Raw genomic sequence first — 22,242 nt, 5'->3', positions numbered from 1 at the left:
ACCAGTATTCAGTTACTGCAGTTTCAAAACTGCAATCTGTTTGTTTTGTAAAGGTTGTCCGTGAATCAGGTAATTTATCTAATGGCAGATTCACAACTCCAGTAACAAGCACTGTAAAAAGCCAGGTAGTTGATCTAATGGCAGATTCACAACTCCAGTAACAAGCACTGTAAAAAGCCAGGTAGTTGATCTAATGGCAGATTCACATCCCACAACAAGCATTGGCCTTCCTAATGTGAAACACATGCAGGGATCTGTCTGTTTGTAGTCCAACTGGATAATGTAGGAGGGGGGGGGAGGCAGGACATTTGATTTGAAGAAGCCAAAAATAGACAACTTACCTTTTTCGATTATATAAACTTAGATCACAGTCAAACTCTGTCTGCAAAGAGAAGAAAACAATCATGATATGTTTTAGTAAAGCTTCTGAAAAGGCAACAAGTTTATGTTAAAAATGCAAAACAAGTTGTTTTTTTTTATCAGGAGAATGTATTATGACAACAAGGAAGATATATTTTAGTGTGAGGGTGTGAAACAGTACTGTACAAGCTAATGCGAGTGAATATAGACTGTATGAACGTAAAAACATCTTTAGAGCCTGTATATCAGCAGTATTCCCCACTGGCAGGGCATCTCTCTGAGTCAGTATACATTCATCTGTGAAAGTGAGTATCCTTCTGTATGAATCAGTGGGGAGTGTGTAGGAAGCTGCCAAGTGAACTAAATCCAGTGTGATCTACTATCTATCAGTGCTTCTTTCTGATGGTCAAAATTAAGCCATGCCTACGTCCCAAATGGCACCCTATTCTCTATATAGTGCCCAGAACTCTCTGGTCAAAAGTAGTGTACTATATAGAGCATAGGATGCCATTTGGGAAGCACCCCATGCCACCAGGATAGAAGAAATGGGAAATACAGCTGGTCCCAAATTGAAACCCTATTCCCTATGTAGTGCCCATAGTGCTCTGGTCCAAAGAATGCTCCAGTCTGAGACTGCCATCATCGAAGTAGTTTGTGGTGACGAGTGTCGTTGTACTAAACATAGTCATCAGTGATTGGTTAGTCTCTAACCAATCAGAGTATCAAAGCCAATGACATAATTTCAAACCGCCGCTTTACCCACATGTGTTCTGGCTCTGGCCCAAACCATCGGTTTCTGGACCAATCAGACGGCCCTGAATGTGTCCGCATTCGGTGGAGGAACGGAGACGTACTCAGATCCAGACTCATTGATGAGAAGAAACTAACGTGGTGTTGCGTTTGGCTGGAGCAAGGAGTCTAGGTAGCCAGGAAAAGGATAGGGTTCCTTTGGGAGGCAGCCCTGGCTCTGTTTCTATACCAACTAGGCAACCTACTACACAATAACAGACAGCTTTACTGAGCCAGGACAAACAGAGGGACCCTCCAGTCAGGAAAGTAACAAGTGTTTTCACAAAAAGGTTAACTGGTTTTAAAGAGATGAACTGTGGTTTACCTGTAAGAGACCTCCTTCTCCAAAGTGTAGCACCTTGAGGATTGTGTCTGACTGTATGAACGCTGTGAAGACAGAGGAATAATACTTCAAATGAGTCAGGAGTTACATGTCACTTCCATTTGGACAATAACTACTAGCTCCCCGGAAGAAACCTGGTCTCAAAGCATTTCCTATTATTCTGTATGTAAATACGATATGTTACGTTATGATAGTATGATATGTTTCATTTCGTATGGCATGTGTTAAATTGTGGATGTCCATCACCCATTTCGTATTACATTACAAATTTACAAAAGATATGATGAAACGGTTAGGGGAAAGGTTAGCTAACATGCTAAGTAGTTGCAAAGTAGCAAACAAAAAAAATGTGTAAGTAGTTGAAAAGTTTCTAATGAACTAAAATGCTAACGTTGTTCGTGAGGAGATTCAAACTCGCAACGTTTGGGTTGCTAGATGTTTGCGTTAAGTAACCATCGGTCTTATGTAACCTATCATACTAATTTAGCGTATATTTATGTTTACTATGTTACGTCTAATCTAGGAGACCAGGCTGCTGGAGATGGATCTGAATCAGACACGTGTCCCAAGTGGCACCCTGTTCCATTACAGTACACTACTTCTGACCAGGGGAGCAGAGACCAGGGGAGCAGAGACCAGGGGAGCAGAGACCAGGGGAGCAGAGACCAGGGGAGCAGAGACCAGGGGACCAGACACCAGGGGACCAGACACCAGGGGACCAGACACCAGGGGAGCAGAGACCAGGGGAGCAGAGACCAGGGGACCAGAGACCAGGGGAGCAGAGACCAGGGGACCAGAGACCAGGGGACCAGAGACCAGGGGACCAGAGACCAGGGGACCAGACACCTATGGGCCCTAGTCTAAAGTGATGTACCATAAAGGGAATAAATAGGATGCCACTGCCATTTGGGCCACACTAGCCTGAGTTCCACGGTGAATTGGACAGTAACTAGTATCTCCCTGGAAATGGATCAGATTCAGAAATTCAGACATGATTAACCCTTCAGTCACAAAGAGCTGTGAGGAAAGAAGGAATGACGAAAGCCCGTTGACAGAATTTCCTCTTCACATCAACATAACCTGATCAGAATTTTAGACCAACATTCAGCATGGTTTTCATGTCATCATTCAGCACGGTTTTCATGTCATCATTCAGCATGGTTTTCATGTCATCATTCAGCACGGTTTTCATGTCATCATTCAGCATGGTTTTCATGTCATCATTCAGCATGGTTTTCATGTCATCATTCAGCATGGTTTTCATGTCATCATTCAGCATGGTTTTCATGTCATCATTCAGCATGGTTTTCATGTCATCATTCAGCATGGTTTTCATGTCATCATTCAGCATGGTTTTCATGTCATCATTCAGCATGGTTTTCATGTCATCATTCAGCATGGTTTTCATGTCATCATTCAGCATGGTTTTCATGTCATCATTCAGCATGGTTTTCATGTCATCATTCAGCATGGTTTTCATGTCATCATTCAGCATGGTTTTCATGTCATCATTCAGCATGGTTTTCATGTCATCATTCAGCACGGTTTTCATGTCATCATTCAGCATGGTTTTCATGTCATCATTCAGCATGGTTTTCATGTCATCATTCAGCATGGTTTTCATGTCATCATTCAGCATGGTTTTCATGTCATCATTCAGCATGGTTTTCATGTCAACATTCAGCATGGTTTTCATGTCATCATTCAGCATGGTTTTCATGTCATCATTCAGCATGGTTTTCATGTCATCATTCAGCATGGTTTTCATGTCATCATTCAGCATGGTTTTCATGTCATCATTCAGCATGGTTTTCATGTCATCATTCAGCATGATTTGCATGTCATCATTCAGCATGTCATCATATAAACTCAGCAAAAAAAAGAAATGTCCCTTTTTCAGGACCCTGTCTTTCAAAGATAATTCCTAAAAATCAAAATAACATCACAGATCTTCATTGTAAAGGGTTTAAACACTGTGTCCCATGCTTGTTCAATGAACCATAATCAATTAATGAACACGCACCTGTGGAACGGTCGTTAAGACACTAACAGCTTACAGACGGTAGGCAATTAAGGTCACAATTATGAAAACTTAAAGGACACTAAAGAGGCCTTTCTACTGACTCTGAAAAACCTAAATTTGTGACATAAGACTGAGTTTTTACTAGGATTAAACATCTGGAATTGTGAAAACTGAGTTTAAATGTATTTGGCTAAGGTGTAAACTTCCGACTTCAACTGTATATCCACGTGGGTGATTGAAAGATGAACTGAGGTCGGTGGTGGTAATACACCTTGTTATGAAAGTCAGTCGTCAATCGCCATATAAAGTCCAAAGAAGAAAAAGAAGCCTGGAAGGAGGAGACTAGAAATGATTCGGTTGACCGTTTTATGTGTGGATTAATTGTCGGAGTAGAGGACCTTGTGCATTTCAGGTAAAATAACAACCCAATGTTTATATCCCAGGACAAATGTGCTAGCAACAGCAAGACAATGAACTCACTCTCAGACCTAAGCCCAGCCTCAGACCTAAGCCCAGCCTCAGACCTAAGTCCCGCCTCAGACCTAAGTCCCGCCTCAGACCTAAGTCCCGCCTCAGACCTAAGTCCAGCCTCAGACCTAAGTCCAGCCTCAGAACTCAGCCCAGCCTCAGAACTCAGCCCAGCCTCAGAACTCAGCCCAGCCTCAGAACTCAGCCCAGCCTCAGAACTCAGCCCAGCCTCAGACCTAAGTCCCGCCTCAGACCTAAGTCCCGCCTCAGACCTAAGTCCCGCCTCAGACCTAAGGCCCGCCTCAGACCTAAGGATCCCGCCTCAGACCTAAGTCCCGCCTCAGACCTAAGTCCCGCCTCAGACCTAAGTCCCGCCTCAGACCTAAGTCCCGCCTCAGACCTAAGTCCAGCCTCAGAACTCAGCCCAGCCTCAGAACTCAGCCCAGCCTCAGAACTCAGCCCAGCCTCAGAACTCAGCCCAGCCTCAGAACTCAGCCCAGCCTCAGAACTCAGCCCAGCCTCAGACCTAAGCCCAGCCAATGGTTTACATTATCCAAATCAAGAACAGAAACAGCGCAGCATTCATAGTGACGTAAGAGACCTCTCAGAAGGAACAACAACAATCATCAGGTCTGTGTCTGGGAAGAAACATCTACAGGCCAAGACATTAAGTTCTGTTCTAGTGTACAGACTGCAGAGGAACAACCCAGGCTACGGAGCCCAGAGATCTCTGACAGGGCTATGACAGCCTACTCATTACAGTAATACTGAGGAGTTATTAACCACATTAGGCCCTACGTTGACAATAACGTTTAAAAAAAAATAGCTATTGCTATTTAATGGCAATTCAATGACAAATTTAACAATGAGGAAATGAATTGTTACATGAAACCAGTTAGGACTGAGATGCTCTGCCCTATGCAGCTGCTTCCCTAACTCAACATGACTCACTGCTGTTGTTATCCTGACAGGACACACACAGTGACCAGGGCAAGGAACACGCCCCTTAACCAGTGGCGTGATACACCTGTGTGCATCACAACATTACAGTGAATCACACCCATACGCCTAAACAAGTCTACAACGCATCTTAAATGAATGACTAACTGGTATTCAGTAGATACAAGACTTTCTCTCTTCCCGTCAGAGGCATCACAATATTTTGTTTGTTTTTTCACCTATGCAACACTACTAGCCACCTACCAATGTCAGGAAGTTAGCTTTAGCCCAGATAGGTTCTCAATCTCACATCCTCATAACAAGCTTACGAAGATGCCGTTTCAGGCTATCCTTCAGCACATGCACTCAATCATGCGATTATTGTGGATAGTCAGGTTAGAATATATATATATTTTTTTAAACGTTTACATGCTTTGCAAGAAGAATGATTTTCCCTAATAATCCTGTTTCCATGGACACATCTAAATATCAGGTTGATGGGACTTTCTGTTTATAAATGCAGAAAATCTCCAATCAAAATAAAACATTCTACTGTACCAGCGGATATATATCGTTTTTGATGTAAAAACTATGTATATGATGCATTCTTTCAGCTTTTCCAAACTAACTTCACTCGCGCATAAGAGGGAGGCTTGCGCTACCCAGTGCTGTCAAACGCACAGATCAAATACACCGCTGGAGCGCCGATTAAGCCGTTCACATGGCAAAATACTTCTCAGAAAAGCAGGTGTTTTAAATCAGCTTACTTCGATTATGACCTCACAATGATTAAGATAAGCAGAGTGAACATGACTAATGCCATAATCGACCTACTGCCATAAATCAGTTTAATATCGAATTACGCTATATACACACACACCAAAGTATGTGGACACCCCTTCAAAATTAGTGGATTTGGCTATTTCAGCCACACCATGGAATCTCCATAGACAAACATTGGCAGTAGAATGGCCCGTACTGAAGAGCTCAGTGACTTTCAACGTGGCACCGCCATAGGACGCCACCTTTCCAACAAGTCAGTTTGTCAAATTTGTTCTCTGCTAGAACTCAGCCGGTCAACTATAAGCGCTGTTATTGTGAAGTGGAAACGTCTAGGAGCAACAAAGGCTCAGCCTCGAAGTAGTAGGCCACACAAGTTCACAACAAATCAAATAAAATGTATTTATAAAGCCCTTCGTACATCAGCTGATACCTCAAAGTGCTGTACAGAAACCCAGCCTAAAACCCCAAACAGCAAGCAGCGCAGGTGGAGAAGCACAGAAAAGAACAGCAGAATGCTGAAACGCATCAACATACAAAAATCTGTCCTCAGTTGCTAAACTCACTACCGCGTTCCAAACTGCCTCTGGAAGCAACACTCACTACCGCGTTCCAAACTGCCTCTGGAAGCAACACTCACTACCGCGTTCCAAACTGCCTCTGGAAGCAACACTCACTACCGCGTTCCAAACTGCCTCTGGAAGCAACACTCACTACCGCGTTCCAAACTGCCTCTGGAAGCAACACTCACTACCGCGTTCCAAACTGCCTCTGGAAGCAACACTCACTACCGCGTTCCAAACTGCCTCTGGAAGCAACACTCACTACCGCGTTCCAAACTGCCTCTGGAAGCAACACTCACTACCGCGTTCCAAACTGCCTCTGGAAGCAACACTCACTACCGCGTTCCAAACTGCCTCTGGAAGCAACACTCACTACCGCGTTCCAAACTGCCTCTGGAAGCAACACTCACTACCGCGTTCCAAACTGCCTCTGGAAGCAACACTCACTACCGCGTTCCAAACTGCCTCTGGAAGCAACACTCACTACCGCGTTCCAAACTGCCTCTGGAAGCAACACTCACTACCGCGTTCCAAACTGCCTCTGGAAGCAACACTCACTACCGCGTTCCAAACTGCCCTCTGGAAGCAACACTCACTACCGCGTTCCAAACTGCCCTCTGGAAGCAACACTCACTACCGCGTTCCAAACTGCCTCTGGAAGCAACACTCACTACCGCGTTCCAAACTGCCTCTGGAAGCAACACTCACTACCGCGTTCCAAACTGCCTCTGGAAGCAACACTCACTACCGCGTTCCAAACTGCCTCTGGAAGCAACGTCAACATAATAACTGTTCGTCGGGAGCTTCATGAAATGGTTTCCATGGCAGAGCAGCCTAAGCCTAAGATCCCCATGTGCAATCCAAGCATCGGCTGGAGTGGTGTAAAGCTCGCCGCCATTGGACTCTGGAGCAGTGAAAACACGTTCTCTGGAGTGATGAATCACAGATCACCATCTAGCTTGTCTAACAATCTTAGCTGGCAAGGTTGGTCGACTTTAGAAAAGCAAGCAATAACTAAATAAGACTCACATTCCTTTCAATCTTTTATCCAGATTTGAGGAGAGATACATATTTAGTTTCTTGAAGAAGAAAAAAAAACAGAAACGCCAGACAGGAAGGAGACAAGAGGTATGCCTAGATATGCAGAAAAATATCTTGGTTCTAGATTACAGGAAAAAGCTGTTTCAGCTGTGGGAAAAATGGCCATGCCCCCCTCTAGACCACCCCTCACAGACCACCCCTCACAGACCACCCCTCACAGACCACCCCTCACAGCTCACCCCTCACAGACCACCCCTCACAGACCACCCCTCACAGACCACCCCTCACAGACCACCCCTCACAGACCATCCCTCACAGACCACCCCTCACAGACCATCCCTCACAGACCACCCCTCACAGCTCACCCCTCACAGCTCACTTTGTGCCTCCTCAGATTTGTTAGGGTGCATGTCGCCACTGCTTTCCATGATGTCATGGTTATGGTTCTTAATGAATGTTGATGGCCCAAACATAAACGTAGTGTCCTCTGATGACAACCTGAACCTGTATTCAACTATTTTCTATGCCTCATCTGAACAATCTGACTTTTAAAATCCACCAACCGAACTAGCAAGATGAAGATGATATATTCATTTTTTCCTGACAGTTTTGATGCCAAGGGACGCGGGGCCGGCTCTTTTACACAGAAACGTCTGTAGAATCCAAACGGTTAAAGCTACAAACTATTAAAAGCCCTCTTAAAGCCGAGACTCACAATGTTTTGCTCTTTGACCCTCACAAGCTATACCAGAGTCGTTAGAAGGAGTTCTCCTCCACGAGAGCCATTTTCTCCAAGATCCACGATTCGTACAGGGTTTAATGTTCTAATTCAATTGTTAAATGCTTTATTGACAAATAACACTGTCATAAATGTCATTAATGTAAGGAAAGGAGGGTAGTGTTTAATGGCACACGATCTGTGTTTTTGATTCAACTCATTATATTGACAGTATTCTATTCTGTTGACCTATTCTGTGTGTGTTAAGTGTGTTTAAAATAGCCTTGGCTGAGAAGGTAGGCTTACCGGAAGTGGTGTAGGACTAGTGGAGGGTAAACGCAAGTAAACGGCATTCACCCACCTTTTTCAGAAAAATGCATTGAAAGTATAGGGGAGCGTATAGGAAGTTTACCAACCTATTTTAATGTTTTTACTGCAAAACACGGGCTAACGGTAGGCCTGTTTTAAGTTCCTGGTAATACACACTGTTGCCTAGTCTAGTAAATTGACTTTGTGTGTTAGGGTGACCATCCTTAACACACAAGGTCAAGTTTCAGCCCCATTTCAGGAGTCCTGACTTTTCAGGCTACAAGAAAAAAAGGTACATTTGTCAGCAAGACGTATTCATTAATGAAGGTCTAATCAATGGCAATAATTTGAAGTGATTGTTTGACAATCAGATGAAAATATCATGACTGGTTGTGTTCATGCCCCATTAAAAAGACAATACATTTTCACTGTTTAAATTACTATTCCAATGTTGTGCCCTCAATACAGAGCCCCCCCCCCCCCCCCCCCCCACGCTCAATACAGAGGCCCCCCCACACGCTCAATACAGAGGCCCCCCCACACGCTCAATACAGAGCCCCCCCCCACGCTCAATACAGAGGCCCCTCCACACGCTCAATACAGAGGCCCCTCCACACGCTCAATACAGAGGCCCCCCCCACGCTCAATACAGAGGCCCCCCCCACGCTCAATACAGAGCCTCTCCCACCCCCCCCCGCTCAATACAGAGCCCCCCCACCCCCTCCACGCTCAATACAGAGCCCCCCCCCACGCTCAATACAGAGCCCCCCCACGCTCAATACAGAGCCCCCCCCACGCTCAATACAGAGCCCCCCCCACGCTCAATACAGAGCCCCCCCCACACTCAATACAGAGCCCCCCCACGCTCAATACAGAGCCCCCCCCACGCTCAATACAGAGCCCCCCCACGCTCAATACAGAGCCCCCCCACGCTCAATACAGAGCCCCCCCCACGCTCAATACAGAGGCCCCCCCACACTCGATACAGAGCCCCCCCACCTCCCCCACGCTCAATACAGAGCCCCCCCATGCTCAATGAAGAGTCCCCCCCGCGCTCAATACAGAGCCCCCCCCACGCTCAATACAGAGCCCCCCCCCCACCCTCAATACAGAGCTCCCCCCCACCCTCAATACAGAGCCCCCCCCCCCCTCAATACAGCTCTCCACTACAGCAGCTTGCTCTCCAATACAGAAGCTTTCTCTCCGCTACAGCAGCTTGCTCTCCGCTACAGCAGCTTGCTCTCCGCTACAGCAGCTTGCTCTCCACTACAGCAGCTTGCTCTCCACTACAGCAGCTTGCTCTCCACTACAGCAGCTTGCTCTCCACTACAGCAGCTTGCTCTCCACTACAGCAGCTTGTTCTCTGCTACAGCAGCTTGCTCTCTGCTACAGCAGCTTGCTCTCCACTACAGCAGCTTGCTCTCCACTACAGCAGCTTGCTCTCCACTACAGCAGCTTGCTCTCCACTACAGCAGCTTTCTCTCCACTACAGCAGCTTGTTCTCTGCTTGCTCTCCACTACAGCAACTTTCTCTCCACTACAGCAGCTTTCTCTCCGCTACAGCAGCTTGTTCTCTGCTTGCTCTCCACTACAGCAACTTTCTCTCCACTACAGCAGCTTTCTCTCCGCTACAGCAGCTTTCTCTCCGCTACAGCAGCTTGTTCTCTGCTTGCTCTCCACTACAGCAGCTTGCTCTCCACTAAAGCAGCTTGCTCTCTGCTTGCTCTCCACTACAGCAGCTTTCTCTCCGCTACAGCAGCTTGCTCTCCACTACAGTAGCTTGCGTTTGAGAAGTGAGTAAGCTCAAGGTTAGCTGCTCGCTAGCTGATTTAGCTAAATAGCCAGAAGATAACTTATAGAATATTGATGACACATTGTTTCAAATTTGTGATCATTATCTACAATAACTAGCTAATTAACTAAGTTATCTTGATAATTTGTTTGACTGATAACTTGAGTTTGATGTCAGCTTAGTAGTTACAGTAGCTATTTCTACCTAACGACTTTAACTAGGTAAACTAACAACCGTAGTTAGCTATAGTTTTATACTAGCAAATTTTCGGGTTCATTGTCACCCAACTGATAACATTATCTACCGATAAACTATTTGGAAAAGATACATTTGCTAGCCACCAAGCTAGTTAAACATGTTGTCTTAACTTCTCAAGCTAGCTGGCAAAACATCAGGGTGTCCATTCTGACGTTACCGGCTGGCTAAGTCATGTGAAGTCAAGCCAGGGGCTATTTGGAATTGTTCAGTCGTTGCCATCTGGTCATCTCTAATCTTAACTAACCGTCACACATGGTTTACCTAGCTAGTTAGTTTAGTTATCAAGCTAGCTTACTTAAGTTAGCTACTGTGTAGCTTACTTACTGTGTAGCTTACCTACTGTGTCCTAACCCATAAGGTTAGAGGTAGTAAAACAGATGACATTAACTAAGTTAGCAAGCAAATGTTTATTTTCGGTGTTGAGTTGGCAAGTTCATTGTAGCTAACCAACTACTGTAGGTAACCAACTACTGTAGGTAACCAGCTACTGTAGGTAACCAGCTACTGTAGATAACCAACTACTGTAGGCAACCAGCTACTGTAGGCAACCAGCTACTGTAGGTAACCAGCTACTGTAGGTAACCAGCTACTGTAGGTCACCAGCTACCCATAAAGCAGCTACTGTAGGTAACCAGCTACTGTAGGTAACCAGCTACCCATAAAACAGCTACTGTAGGTAACCGGCTACTGTAGTTAACAAGCTACTGTAGGTAACCAACTACTGTAGGTAACCAGCTACTGTAGGTAACCAGCTACTGTAGGTAACCAACTACTGTAGTTAACTAGCTATTGTGGGTAACCAGCTACTGTAGGTAACCAACTACTGTAGGTAACCAACTACTGTAGGTAACCAACTACTGTAGGTTACCAACTACTGTAGGTAACCAGCTACTGTAGGTAACCAGCTACTGTAGGTAACCAACTACTGTAGGTAAACAGCTACTGTAGGTACCAGCTACTGTAGGTAACCAGCTACTGTAGGTAACCAGCTACTGTGGGTAACTAACTACTGTAGGTAACCAGCTACTGTAGGTAACCAACTACTGTAGGTAACCAACAACTACTGTAGGTAACCAGCTACTGTAGTTAACTAGCTATTGTGGGTAACCAGCTATTGTGGGTAACCAGCTACTGTAGGTAACCAGCTACTGTAGGTAAACAGCTACTGTAGGTAACCAGCTACTGTAGGTAACCAGCTACTGTAGGTAACCAGCTACTGTAGGTAACCAGCTACTGTATGTAAACAGCTACTGTATGTAAACAGCTACTGTAGGTAACCAGCTACTGTAGGTAACCAGCTACTGTGGGTAACCAACTACTGTAGGTAACCAGCTACTGTAGGTAACCAACTACTGTAGGTAACCAGCTACAGTAGGTAACCAGCTACTGTAGGTAACCAGCTACTGTAGGTAACCAGCTACCAATAAAGCAGCTACTGTAGGTAACCAGCTACTGTAGGTAACCAACTACTGTAGGTAACCAACTACTGTAGGTAACCAGCTACCCATAAAGCAGCTACTGTAGGTAACCAGCTACTGTAGGTAACCAGCTACTGTAGTTAACCAGCTACTGTAGGTAACCAACTACTGTAGGTAAACAGCTACTGTATGTAACCAGCTACTGTAGGTAACCAGCTACTGTAGATATCCAACTACTGTAGATAACCAACTACTGTAGGTAACCAGCTACAGTAGGTAACCAGCTACTGTAGGTAACCAGCTACTGTAGGTAACCAGCTACCAATAAAGCAGCTACTGTAGGTAACCAGCTACTGTAGGTAACCAACTACTGTAGGTAACCAACTACTGTAGGTAACCAGCTACCCATAAAGCAGCTACTGTAGGTAACCAGCTACTGTAGGTAACCAATTACTGTAGGTAACCAGCTACCCATAAAGCAGCTACTGTAGGTAACCAGCTACTGTAGGTAACCAGCTATTGTAGGTAACCAGCTACTGTAGGTAACCAGCTACTGTAGGTAACCAGCTACTGTGGTTAACCAGCTACTGTAGGTAACCAGCTACCCATAAAGCAGCTACAGTAGGTAACCAGCTACTGTAGGTAACCAACTACTGTAGGTAACCAACTACTGTAGGTAACCAGCTACCCATAAAGCAATATACCACCAGAGACGGTGTAAATAAAACATAAATTACCTAACCAAAGAAGTTATCTAGCGACACAGAGGTAAGTAGTGGCACCCTTGCTAGCAACCAAGCGAGAGTAAAATCTATAAGATGTTTGTTCACGCCAGGAATAAAAAATAATGTTTGTTCACCTTGTTTGTTCGCCTGCGCCGTGTGTATAAAAGTAATAAATAAAACCCGCAGCAATCCTACGCATGACAATTTAGTTTTTGTTGATGAGTGAAGAAAACTCTGTGCTCTTTCCCGGCTCGCCATGCTGCTGTGTGTCTCGGTATCCGTGTGAAGGGGCAACTGCTTGCATGCACATATAAACACTGCTACAGGAGACAGAAAGATCTCTCTACTTGCTAGTGAACTCGAGAAAGCCCCTACTGGAAGTCTGTCAGACAGCAGTGCAGTGCATATAATAATTATTGTAATTTCTTAAACTCCTGTAGCACTTTTCATAATATAAATCTCCAAGTGCTTCATAAGCAAATAACAAACAAACAAAATACAGCTGCGAGAAGCAATGAACGGGGTTCACAGGATGACAAAAAGTACACAAGATCAGTTGGATAACAAAGCAAGTACTCTATCATGTGGGAACTTATTCCTTTATGTTCGATCATGAGTCTAAATACAACATCTGGAGTGAATCTGAAGTATGGTTCATGAGAAAAATTTGATTTTGAGCGTAAGTGTTACATATGCAAATCATTTGTTTGAATAGTTTCCTTGTTTTTTTTTAGATATCAATAGCAATACCAAGTTAATCTTAGGCACGTCCATGATAGCGATGTCAAGTTTCAAGTTGAAAGGCCACTGTGGAGTGAATTTACAGTGGTTTAAAATACACATGTAAAATCAGATTTTTGATTTGTCAATAACTTAGCCATCTTTTGACCAATCCCTCAGTTTTTCTCAAACTAAGTTTAGATATGGGCCGACATTCCATTGGTGTCATTTGGACTTATGTTTCATGAGAAGAAGATTTGAAGTATTTTTTAGCACATTAGCATATGTGCTAATATGTATATACTGGTATAGTGTGGCCATCTTTGAATGCATCAACTTTATTTTCTCAAAGTCTTTAGGGACTATTGTGATGAGTCCAAAAAACAAATTTGGAGTGAATCAAGGTGGTGCAGCCTGCCCCTGGACGTCCTCCTGCAGGCTTGGGAAAAGCCTCAGATCTCTCAGCCGTTCCCGTGGACTCCCACGACTTCAGGGAGTTTTTCAGCAAGGCCCGCGCCTCATCTCTTCCTCCGCATCGACCCTACGACTGCGCCATTGACCTCCTCCCGGGTACTACACAGCCTCGGGGGCGGCTTTATTCCTTGTCTGGTCTAGAGACCAAGACCATGGATGGGTACATTGAGAACTCTATGGCTGCAGGGTTTATTCCTCCTTCGTCCTGTCTGGCAGCTATACTCGTCTGGAGCATCGAGATCCTGGTCCGCAAGGCGCAGTGTTCCCAGCCGTTTAACCGGGCCCGGCTAACCAGTTGTTTGTCCCAGATTCTGCCCGGCCCCCAGTCCTGGAATGGGCTTATTCCTCTAATCTTATCTGCCATCACGACTCCTGATGGATCATGGTTTTCCTCTGACAACGGTTTTGGTGGCCCACCATACTTCCTGACGCCTCCACATTTGTAGCTTCCGGCATTGTGTGTGCGCTGAATAAGACTCTGCGGCAAGCTGCGGCAGGTCTCCTTCAACCACTCCCTTTTCCTCACCACCCCTGGTCCCATATGTCACTGGACTTTGTCACTGGTCTCCCTCCGTCCAATGGCAACAGCACTATCCTTACGGTAGTGGATAGGTTTTCTAAAGCCACCCATTTCATTCGCCTTCCAAAGTTACCCTTAGTCAAGGAGACGGCTCAGCTCATGGTCTTCCGGATCCATGGACTTTCAGTCAACATGGTCTCCGATTGTGATCCTCAGTTCTCATCCTGGTTCTGGAAGACGTTCTGCACCCTCAATTGGTCATTGGCCAGCCTGTCCACCGGGTTTCATCCCTAATCTAACGGCCATTAGATTGGGGATGAACATTCAGGACCTGGAGCCAATCAGGACCTGCATGCCAATCAGGACCTGGAGACGACTCTTTGTTGCCTCGTCTCTGCCAACCCCACCACCTGGAGCCAGCAACTCATGTGGGTGGAGTATGCCTGCAACACCCTTCCCTGCTCGGCCACTGGTCTCTCGCCCTGTGTTCCTTGGGTTACCAGCCTCACTCTTCCCCGAGCAAGAGGAAGAAATCAGCATACCCTCGGCCCAGATGTTCGTCCGCCGCTGTCGGCGTACCTGGTAGAGAGCCAGGTCCGCTCCTTTTAAGACCACCTCCAGGTATCGGCGACAGGCAGAGGATATGGCTCTCCACTTGGGATCTGCCCAATGGGGGGAGTTCCATAAACCTTCCCTCCGCTTTATTGGCTCTTTCCCCATCTCTAAAGTCCTTAGCCCCACTGTTGTTCGCCTTCTGTTGCCCCACACCCTCTGTATACATCCCACTATCCATGTGTCTACGATTAAACCTCTGCCTCACAGCCCTTTGTCCTGACACTGAGCCTACCTGCCGTTCTGTCCCTGATTGACTCTGCCTTGGATTATGAACCTCTGCCTGCCCTTGACCTGCCCTTTACGTGACCCTATGTATAATAAATAGTATAATAAATATAATAAATAGTCTGAGAATTGAACCTCCTGGGTCATATCCTGAGTTGTGATAATTAAAGAATGATTCATAAAAAAGAAGCAGTCCAGCTGGCTTTTCATGCTCTCCCACTTTTCTGCATTAAAGTCGACACGCTCTAGTTGAGTCATTTTTACACATGACAAATAAATCACACCACGGCCTCCCTGTGATTCCCATTTGTCCTATAATTTGGTAGTGGTACTCTTGATTAGGTTTGAGAGCGTAGGTACCATCAGCTCTTTGACAGAGGTATTTACAACCCCTGTCTTGGTCTGGGCACTTTATTGCTCTGGACTTTCCTGTCAGGAGATGTGCCTAAATGGGGGGCATGAGGGTTGACAACAAAGCTACATGGGAAAACTTTGTGCCCAGTGACTTCGGTGTACAGTGCTGCTGCAACCGTCTCAAGCTCCAGGCCTCTCTTCATCGGCTTGGTCTGCACAGTCTTTTTCCTCTGCATGCTGGTGGTAAGACTGTCAGTCTGCTACCCTGGAGCACACCCTCTTAAAAGAGGATGAAGTTGGGTTCGAGTCCAGGCTCTGTCGCAGCCGGCAGCGACCGGGAGGCCCACTAGGCGGCGCACAATTGGCCCAGCGTCATCCGGGTTAGGGAGGGTTTGGCCGGCAGGGCTATCCTCGTCTCATCGCGCACTAGTGACTCCTGTGGCGGGCCGGGCGCAGTGCACGCTGACCAGGTCGCTAGGTGTACGGTGTTTCCTCCGACACATTGGTACAGCTGGCTCAATCTCAATCTGACATTGAAGCAGTGACCTTCTGCACAACAGGGAGGGGCACTATTTCTAGTTCTCAGGAAGGCTGTAGTGATGCACGAATACACTATACTCGTCAATTTGGTTGTCACTCAACTTTTCTCATTGACTGCAATGTCTCGACATAAGCATCAGTAGGTTGACACTCATCTTCTCGTTGTCCAGTGCCTCTACTTCAGACTGGGAGATCATATCACTGTTAGAATACATCTCATTCAGAAGTGTAGGGAAAGAGCTGTTTGGGAACTCATCAGCCGGGTTGGAGGAGGAGGAGGAGGAGGAGGAGGAGAGGAGGAGGAGGAGGAGGAGGGGAGGAGGAGGAAGAGGAGGAGGAGGAGGAGGAGGGGGGCCAGGAGGAGGAGGAGGAGGAGGGGGGGGGGGGCTCTGTATTCTCCAATAGTGGGAGCTGCAAAATAACATTTATTACAAAGCACCAACAGCTTGTTTAAATCATTTGGTGTATTTTTCCAGAAAGCAGCACCCCCAGTTAGAAGAAGAGCAGATACGCTCTAAAGGAGGAGGAGGAAATGGACTTGTTAAAGAAGAAGAAACTAAAATCATTCAGGAAACTGTTAACGTCAGAGTCAGTAAATAGCAGCAGCGTCTCCAAAAAACTGGCTTTACTTATGATCACTCTAATTACTTGTGCACATTTATTTTTTTTTGAGTACCAAATCATAAATCATCCTGACAACTGTCCCCTTGACATACAAGAGAGTAAATAGGCAGATTCAGCTGATGAAAGAGCTGGCTTTCAGATTTCATATGGACTTACAAAGTGTTAACACTTCATTCAATTCCTGGGTGGACTTTATGTGTGACAGGCCAGGCCAGTTGTCTGTTCGGCCTCATAGGGACAACATCACAGACAACAGACCATTATAACCCCAGGAGAGATGTTCCCCAAAATCTTTGTAATACTAGATAGCATAGAGTTAAAGACGGAGAAACCAAGCTCACTGCTACTGCAAAGCCAAAACTTCTTCCAACTACAAGACTAAATTCTCTGATAATATGTGGTCCACTTGGCTCACTTATATTTGCTCTCTACACAGGATCCATTTCTGACAGAGAAATATTTAAACAATGTAACGTCACAGAGTTACCGCAAAGTCTGCTTTGTTGTGGCTACCTTAAGAGAGGTGATGGGCTCATGGCAGACAAAGGTTTTCTCATTGAGAAAGATGTGGAGGAAATTGGCCTTCGATTAAACATTCCTCCCGTTTAGTCCAAACTACCAAAACCAGAACCAGATGTGGAGATAACAAAGAGAAGCGTAGGATGCACGTGGAATGGGCAACAGCCCAAATTAAGAAGTTTAAAAATAGCATCTGTCAAGATCCTTGATTCCAGATGAGGAAACATAAACCAGATGGTTTGTGGGTTAGCATGCTGGCCAACTTCCAGCCACACATTCTTAAGAAGTAGCCTTATCTTCCTAACATAGTAGGTGCTGTCTAGTTCTCAGGAAGGCTGTAGTGATGCACGAATACGCTATACTCGTCAATTTGGTTGTCACTCAACTTTTCTCATTGACTGCAATGTATCGACATAAGCATCAATAGGTTGACACTCACCTTTCCCCATTGACTGCAATCAGGGCCTAAAATTAACACCCGCCACCCACCAAATGCAGGTACATTTTGGCATTGGTGGGTAAGATTTCTATTTCACGTTGGCGGGTGGTCAGGCAATAAGGCACCTTGGAGGTTTGTGGTATATGGTCAATATACCATGGCTAAGGGCTGTGTCCAAGCACTCTGCATGCCTAAGGATAGCCCTTAGCCATGGTATATTCTCCATATACCACACCCCCTCAGGACTTATTGCTTTAATGTCCCAGCTCGCGTGACACGCAGCAACACTGCCTGGCCGGGGAGTTGTGTGCACGACAGTTGAAGTGACAAAGATTCATTTTTAGAAGTGCTGTGCACAGGCATAAAATTGGATCTAATTTACTCAAAAGTGAGACTTTATCTTTGTGTTTATTGTCACGACTCCTACTCCTACCGAAGGTGGCTCCCCTTCCCGTTTGGGTGGCGCTCGGTGGTTGTCGTCACCGGCCTACTAGCTGCCACTGATCTTTTCCTCCCCTCTGAACTCTCTGAACTCTCTGTCTCCTGCGTCTGACTCCTTCCTCCACTACACCCCGGGCATTACATTTCTTGGTTATTTACATAGTTTTGTTCACAGCCTAGGTTGCTTTTCAATGTTTGAGTTTGATTCCACTGCTAGGGAAGACACATCCCCTGCTAGATTCTCTATCTCACAGGCAACCACACGGTCACCGAGGACCCTCGCTGTCACGGTAACCTCCCGCCCCTGCTAGATTCTCTATCTCACAGGCAGCCACACTGTCACTGAGGACTAGGGCTGCTCGAGTGCCCTCGCTGTCACGGTAATCTCCTGCCCTTAAAGTGGCACATTAACATTTGTGTCTCATCTGTGATATCGGATATTAAATATTGGATATTAAAGCACTAATGGCCGAGAGGATGTGGTACGGTATATGGCCAATATACCATGGCTAAGGGCTTTATCCAGGCAGTACTCCATGAAGCATCGTGCCTAAGAACAGCCCTTAGCCGGGTTTCTTCCAGACGTGACTCTTGGCATTCAGGCCAAACAGTTCGATCTTGGTTTCATCAGACCTGAGAATCTGCAGAGATGGTTTTCCTTCTGGAAGGTTCATTCCTCTCCACAGAGGAACTCTGGAGCTCTGTCAGAGTGACCATCGGTGTCAGGATTTGGCCAGGGTTGTTCCGGTTTTTGGTCACTAGATGCCCCCATTGTGCTTTTTGACCTTTTGTTTTCCCTTGATCCCCATTATTATTTGCACCTGTGCCTCGTTTCCCCTGATTGTATTTAAACCCTTAGTTTTCCTCAGTTCTTTGCTCTGTGTTTGTATGTTAGCACCCAGCCCTAGTATTCTGTGAACTCTTTTTGATCCCGGTGGACTCTCTTGTGGAATTCTGTTTTTGTTCTTGTTGATTTATTTTTGAGGTTTTGGAGTTACATGTTTTCCTGAAGGACTTCTCTTTTTTTTTCTTCATTAAATACACCGTCTCAAGTACTGCTGTGTCTGCCTCATCTTCTGGGTTCTGCCGACTATTCGTGGCTCAGTAGGTTAAGTGACTGTTTCTCACTCCGGAGACCCGGGTTCGTAACCAGGTCCTGACAGAAACACAGAGCCAACAATGAACCCAGAGGCAGCCAGTTCCCAGGACCTTGTTGCCATGCTGTCCCACCACCAGGAGACTGTCCAACGCCACGAAGCCGCCCTGGTTCAGCAAGAGGCCTTAATGGCTAGACATTCTCATCTTCTGTCGGAGATGCTGACTTCCATAAAGCAGATATCTGATCGACTTACCCCGGCAACAGTTCCCGTCCCAGTACCTCAGATTCACGTACCCATGGCAGTTAATCCCCTGGCTGAACCTCGTCTTCCACCTCCCCAACGGTTCTCAGGTGATCCAAGTGCTTGTAAAGGGTTTCTCACCCAATGTTCTCTCTCCTTCGAGCTGCAACCCTCTTCGTTCCCCACCGACCGGTCTAAGATCGCATATATCATCACCCTGCTGTCGGGAAAAGCCCTGGCCTGGGCTACTGCTGTGTGGGATGCCCATAATTCCTGCTGTGCCAGCTACTCTGCCTTTGCTGAGGAATTCAAACGAGTGTTTCAAGGCCCAAGCAGTGGTCCTGACTCAGCCAAACAGCTCCTGACTCTCCACCAAGGTCGGCGCAGCGTGACGGACTATGCCATCCAGTTCCGCACGGTAGCAGCAGCGAGTGGCTGGAACAACGAGGCGCTCACGGTGTGCTTTCTGAAAGGCCTTTCCGACACCATCCAAGATGAACTGGCCACTCGGGAACCACCGGACAATCTCGAGTCCCTGATCAAGTTGGCCTCACGCATTGACCAGCGTCTGAGAGAGAGAGAACTCAACCGTAGACCTCTAGCCCCTATCAGTCCCAGCTCCGAGTCCCCACCTTTATCCTCGCTGGCTCCACCGGAACCCATGCAGATTGGACGTATCTCCCAGGCTGAGAGAGACCGCCGGATGAGGGAGCGACGCTGTCTATATTGTGGCAAACCGGGCCATTTCCGTTCCACGTGTCCCGGGCTCCAGGGAAACGCTCTGTCCCGTACAGACCGGGGGGAACTGTAACGGGAAACATAACCTCCTCCCATCCGTCCAACTCCCGTCTGCTCATTCCAGTCACCCTTTCCTGGGACAACCACAAGCTTCACCTTCAAGCCTTGGTAGACTCTGGAGCCGCAGGTAACTTCATGGATGGTGTCTGGGCGAAGGAGAATGGCGTTCCCTCTGAACCTCTAAGTGACCCCATGAGGGTTACTACATTGGATGGAAGCCCTTTGGGATCTGGACTTGTCACTCATGTCACTACCTCCTTGCGACTTTCAGTTTCACAACACCAGGAATTGATGAACTTTCATTTGATCTCCTGTTCCGAGTTCCCTCTCGTCCTTGGATACCCCTGGCTTCACAGCCATAACCCTCACATCGACTGGTCTGTGGGCACTATCAAGCAGTGGGGTCCTACGTGCCAAGCTACTTGTATTTTCTCGAATTCCCCGAGTTCTACTCCCGAGTCTTTAGAATCCATCGACCTGACCCGAGTTCCCGAGTGTTACCATGACCTCAAACTGGTATTTAGCAAACAGAGGGCCACCATGCTACCACCCCATAGACCTTATGATTGCCCCATCGAACTGTTTCCGGGCACTTGCCCCCCCAGGGGTCGGATCTTTTCCCTATCTCCACCCGAACGAGCTGCTATGGATACCTACATCAAGGACGCTCTGGAAGCAGGCCTCATGCGTCCATCCACCTCCCCAGCGGGAGCAGGGTTTTTCTTTGTGGCCAAGAAAGACGGTGGCTTACGTCCTTGCATCGACTACCGGGGACTCAATGCCATAACCGTCCGTAACCGTTACCCGCTACCCCTTATGGCCACAGCCTTCGAGCTGCTCCAGGAAGCAGTTGTTTTCACTAAGCTTGACCTGCGGAACGCATACCATCTTGTGCGGATCAGACCTGGTGACGAGTGGAAGACCGCTTTCAACACGCCTACTGGTCACTATGAATACTTGGTGATGCCCTTCGGCCTGACCAACGCCCCAGCGGTGTTCCAAGCGCTCATAAACGATGTGCTTAGGGATATGCTTAACATATTTGTGTTCGTTTACTTGGATGACATCCTCATCTTTTCGAGCTCTCTTCAAGAACACACAAAGCATGTCAGACAAGTACTCAAACGCCTCCTAGACAGCCATCTGTACGTTAAGCCGGAAAAATGTGAATTCCATTCATCCCGAGTACAATTCCTGGGATTTGTAGTGGAACCCGGTCGAGTCCAAATGGACCCCAGGAAGGTAGGGGCGGTAGCGGATTGGCCCACCCCCAAATCTGTTAAGGAAGTTCAGCGTTTCCTGGGCTTCACAAACTTTTACCGCAAGTTCATCAAGAACTTCAGCTTGGTGGCAGCCCCTCTCTCAGCTTTAACCAAGGGTGGCAATGCAAGGTTTTTGTGGGGAAGAGAAGCTGAGACGGCCTTCCAAGGACTCAAGCAGCGCGTCCTCTCTGCTCCCATCCTGATACTACCGACTACGGATGAACCGTTTGTGGTGGAGGTAGACGCCTCAGAGGTTGGTGTTGGAGCTGTCCTGTCTCAGAGGGGTGAAGACAAGAAGCTTCATCCGTGCGCTTTCTTCTCACACCGGCTTACCCCGGCTGAGAGGAACTACGATGTGGGGGATCGTGAACTCCTAGCGGTTAAGATGGCATTGAAGGAATGGAGACACTGGCTCGAGGGGGCTTCTCACCCGTTTCAAGTGCTCACGGACCACAAAAATCTGGAGTATATCCAGCAGGCGAAGCGGTTGAACTCTAGACAAGCTAGATGGTCTCTTTTCTTCAATCGATTCCAGTTTATCCTCACCTATCGGCCCGGGTCGAAGAATCTCAAACCGGATGCTCTGTCCCGAGTCTACGCTCCTGCCATTCGAGATGACACGGACATGCCTGTCCTTCCTGCTGCTAAGATCGTGGCTCCGATCTCGTGGCAAGTTGAGGATACCGTGAGACGAGCTCAAGCTTTCGAACCGGACCCGAAAGGAGGCCCTGCCAATCGGTTGTTTGTCCCCAAGGCAGTGAGGACTCAGGTCCTTCTGTGGGGGCACTCCTCTCGCCTTACCTGTCATCCGGGTGTAGGTCGCACCTTGGAGTTCATCCAGCGTA

The 22,242-nt window shown here is 46.9% G+C and overlaps 1 protein-coding gene across 1 annotated transcript in view; it reads right to left on the bottom strand.

The window, feature by feature from the left end:
• The window catches only part of tmem131 (transmembrane protein 131), a 121,179-nt gene extending 108,311 nt beyond the window's left edge, over positions 1-12,868 (bottom strand). The window contains exons 1-3 of the mRNA XM_090230378.1: positions 12,661-12,868; positions 1,475-1,536; positions 342-382 (exon numbers count right to left, since the gene is read on the bottom strand). Coding sequence (XP_090086504.1) covers positions 342-382; positions 1,475-1,536; positions 12,661-12,784 — 227 coding nt within the window. The 5' untranslated portion in view covers positions 12,785-12,868. The remainder of the gene's footprint in view (positions 1-341; positions 383-1,474; positions 1,537-12,660) is intronic.
• Between the last annotated feature and the right edge of the window lie 9,374 nt (positions 12,869-22,242).

The sequence above is a fragment of the Oncorhynchus mykiss genome, chromosome 1 (genome assembly GCF_057628025.1).
Source record: "Oncorhynchus mykiss isolate SJ-2025 chromosome 1, ASM5762802v1, whole genome shotgun sequence".
NCBI lineage: Eukaryota > Metazoa > Chordata > Actinopteri > Salmoniformes > Salmonidae > Oncorhynchus > Oncorhynchus mykiss.
The sequence above is the reverse complement of the archived record's forward strand: the minus strand, read 5'-3'. Positions and strand labels throughout refer to the sequence as shown.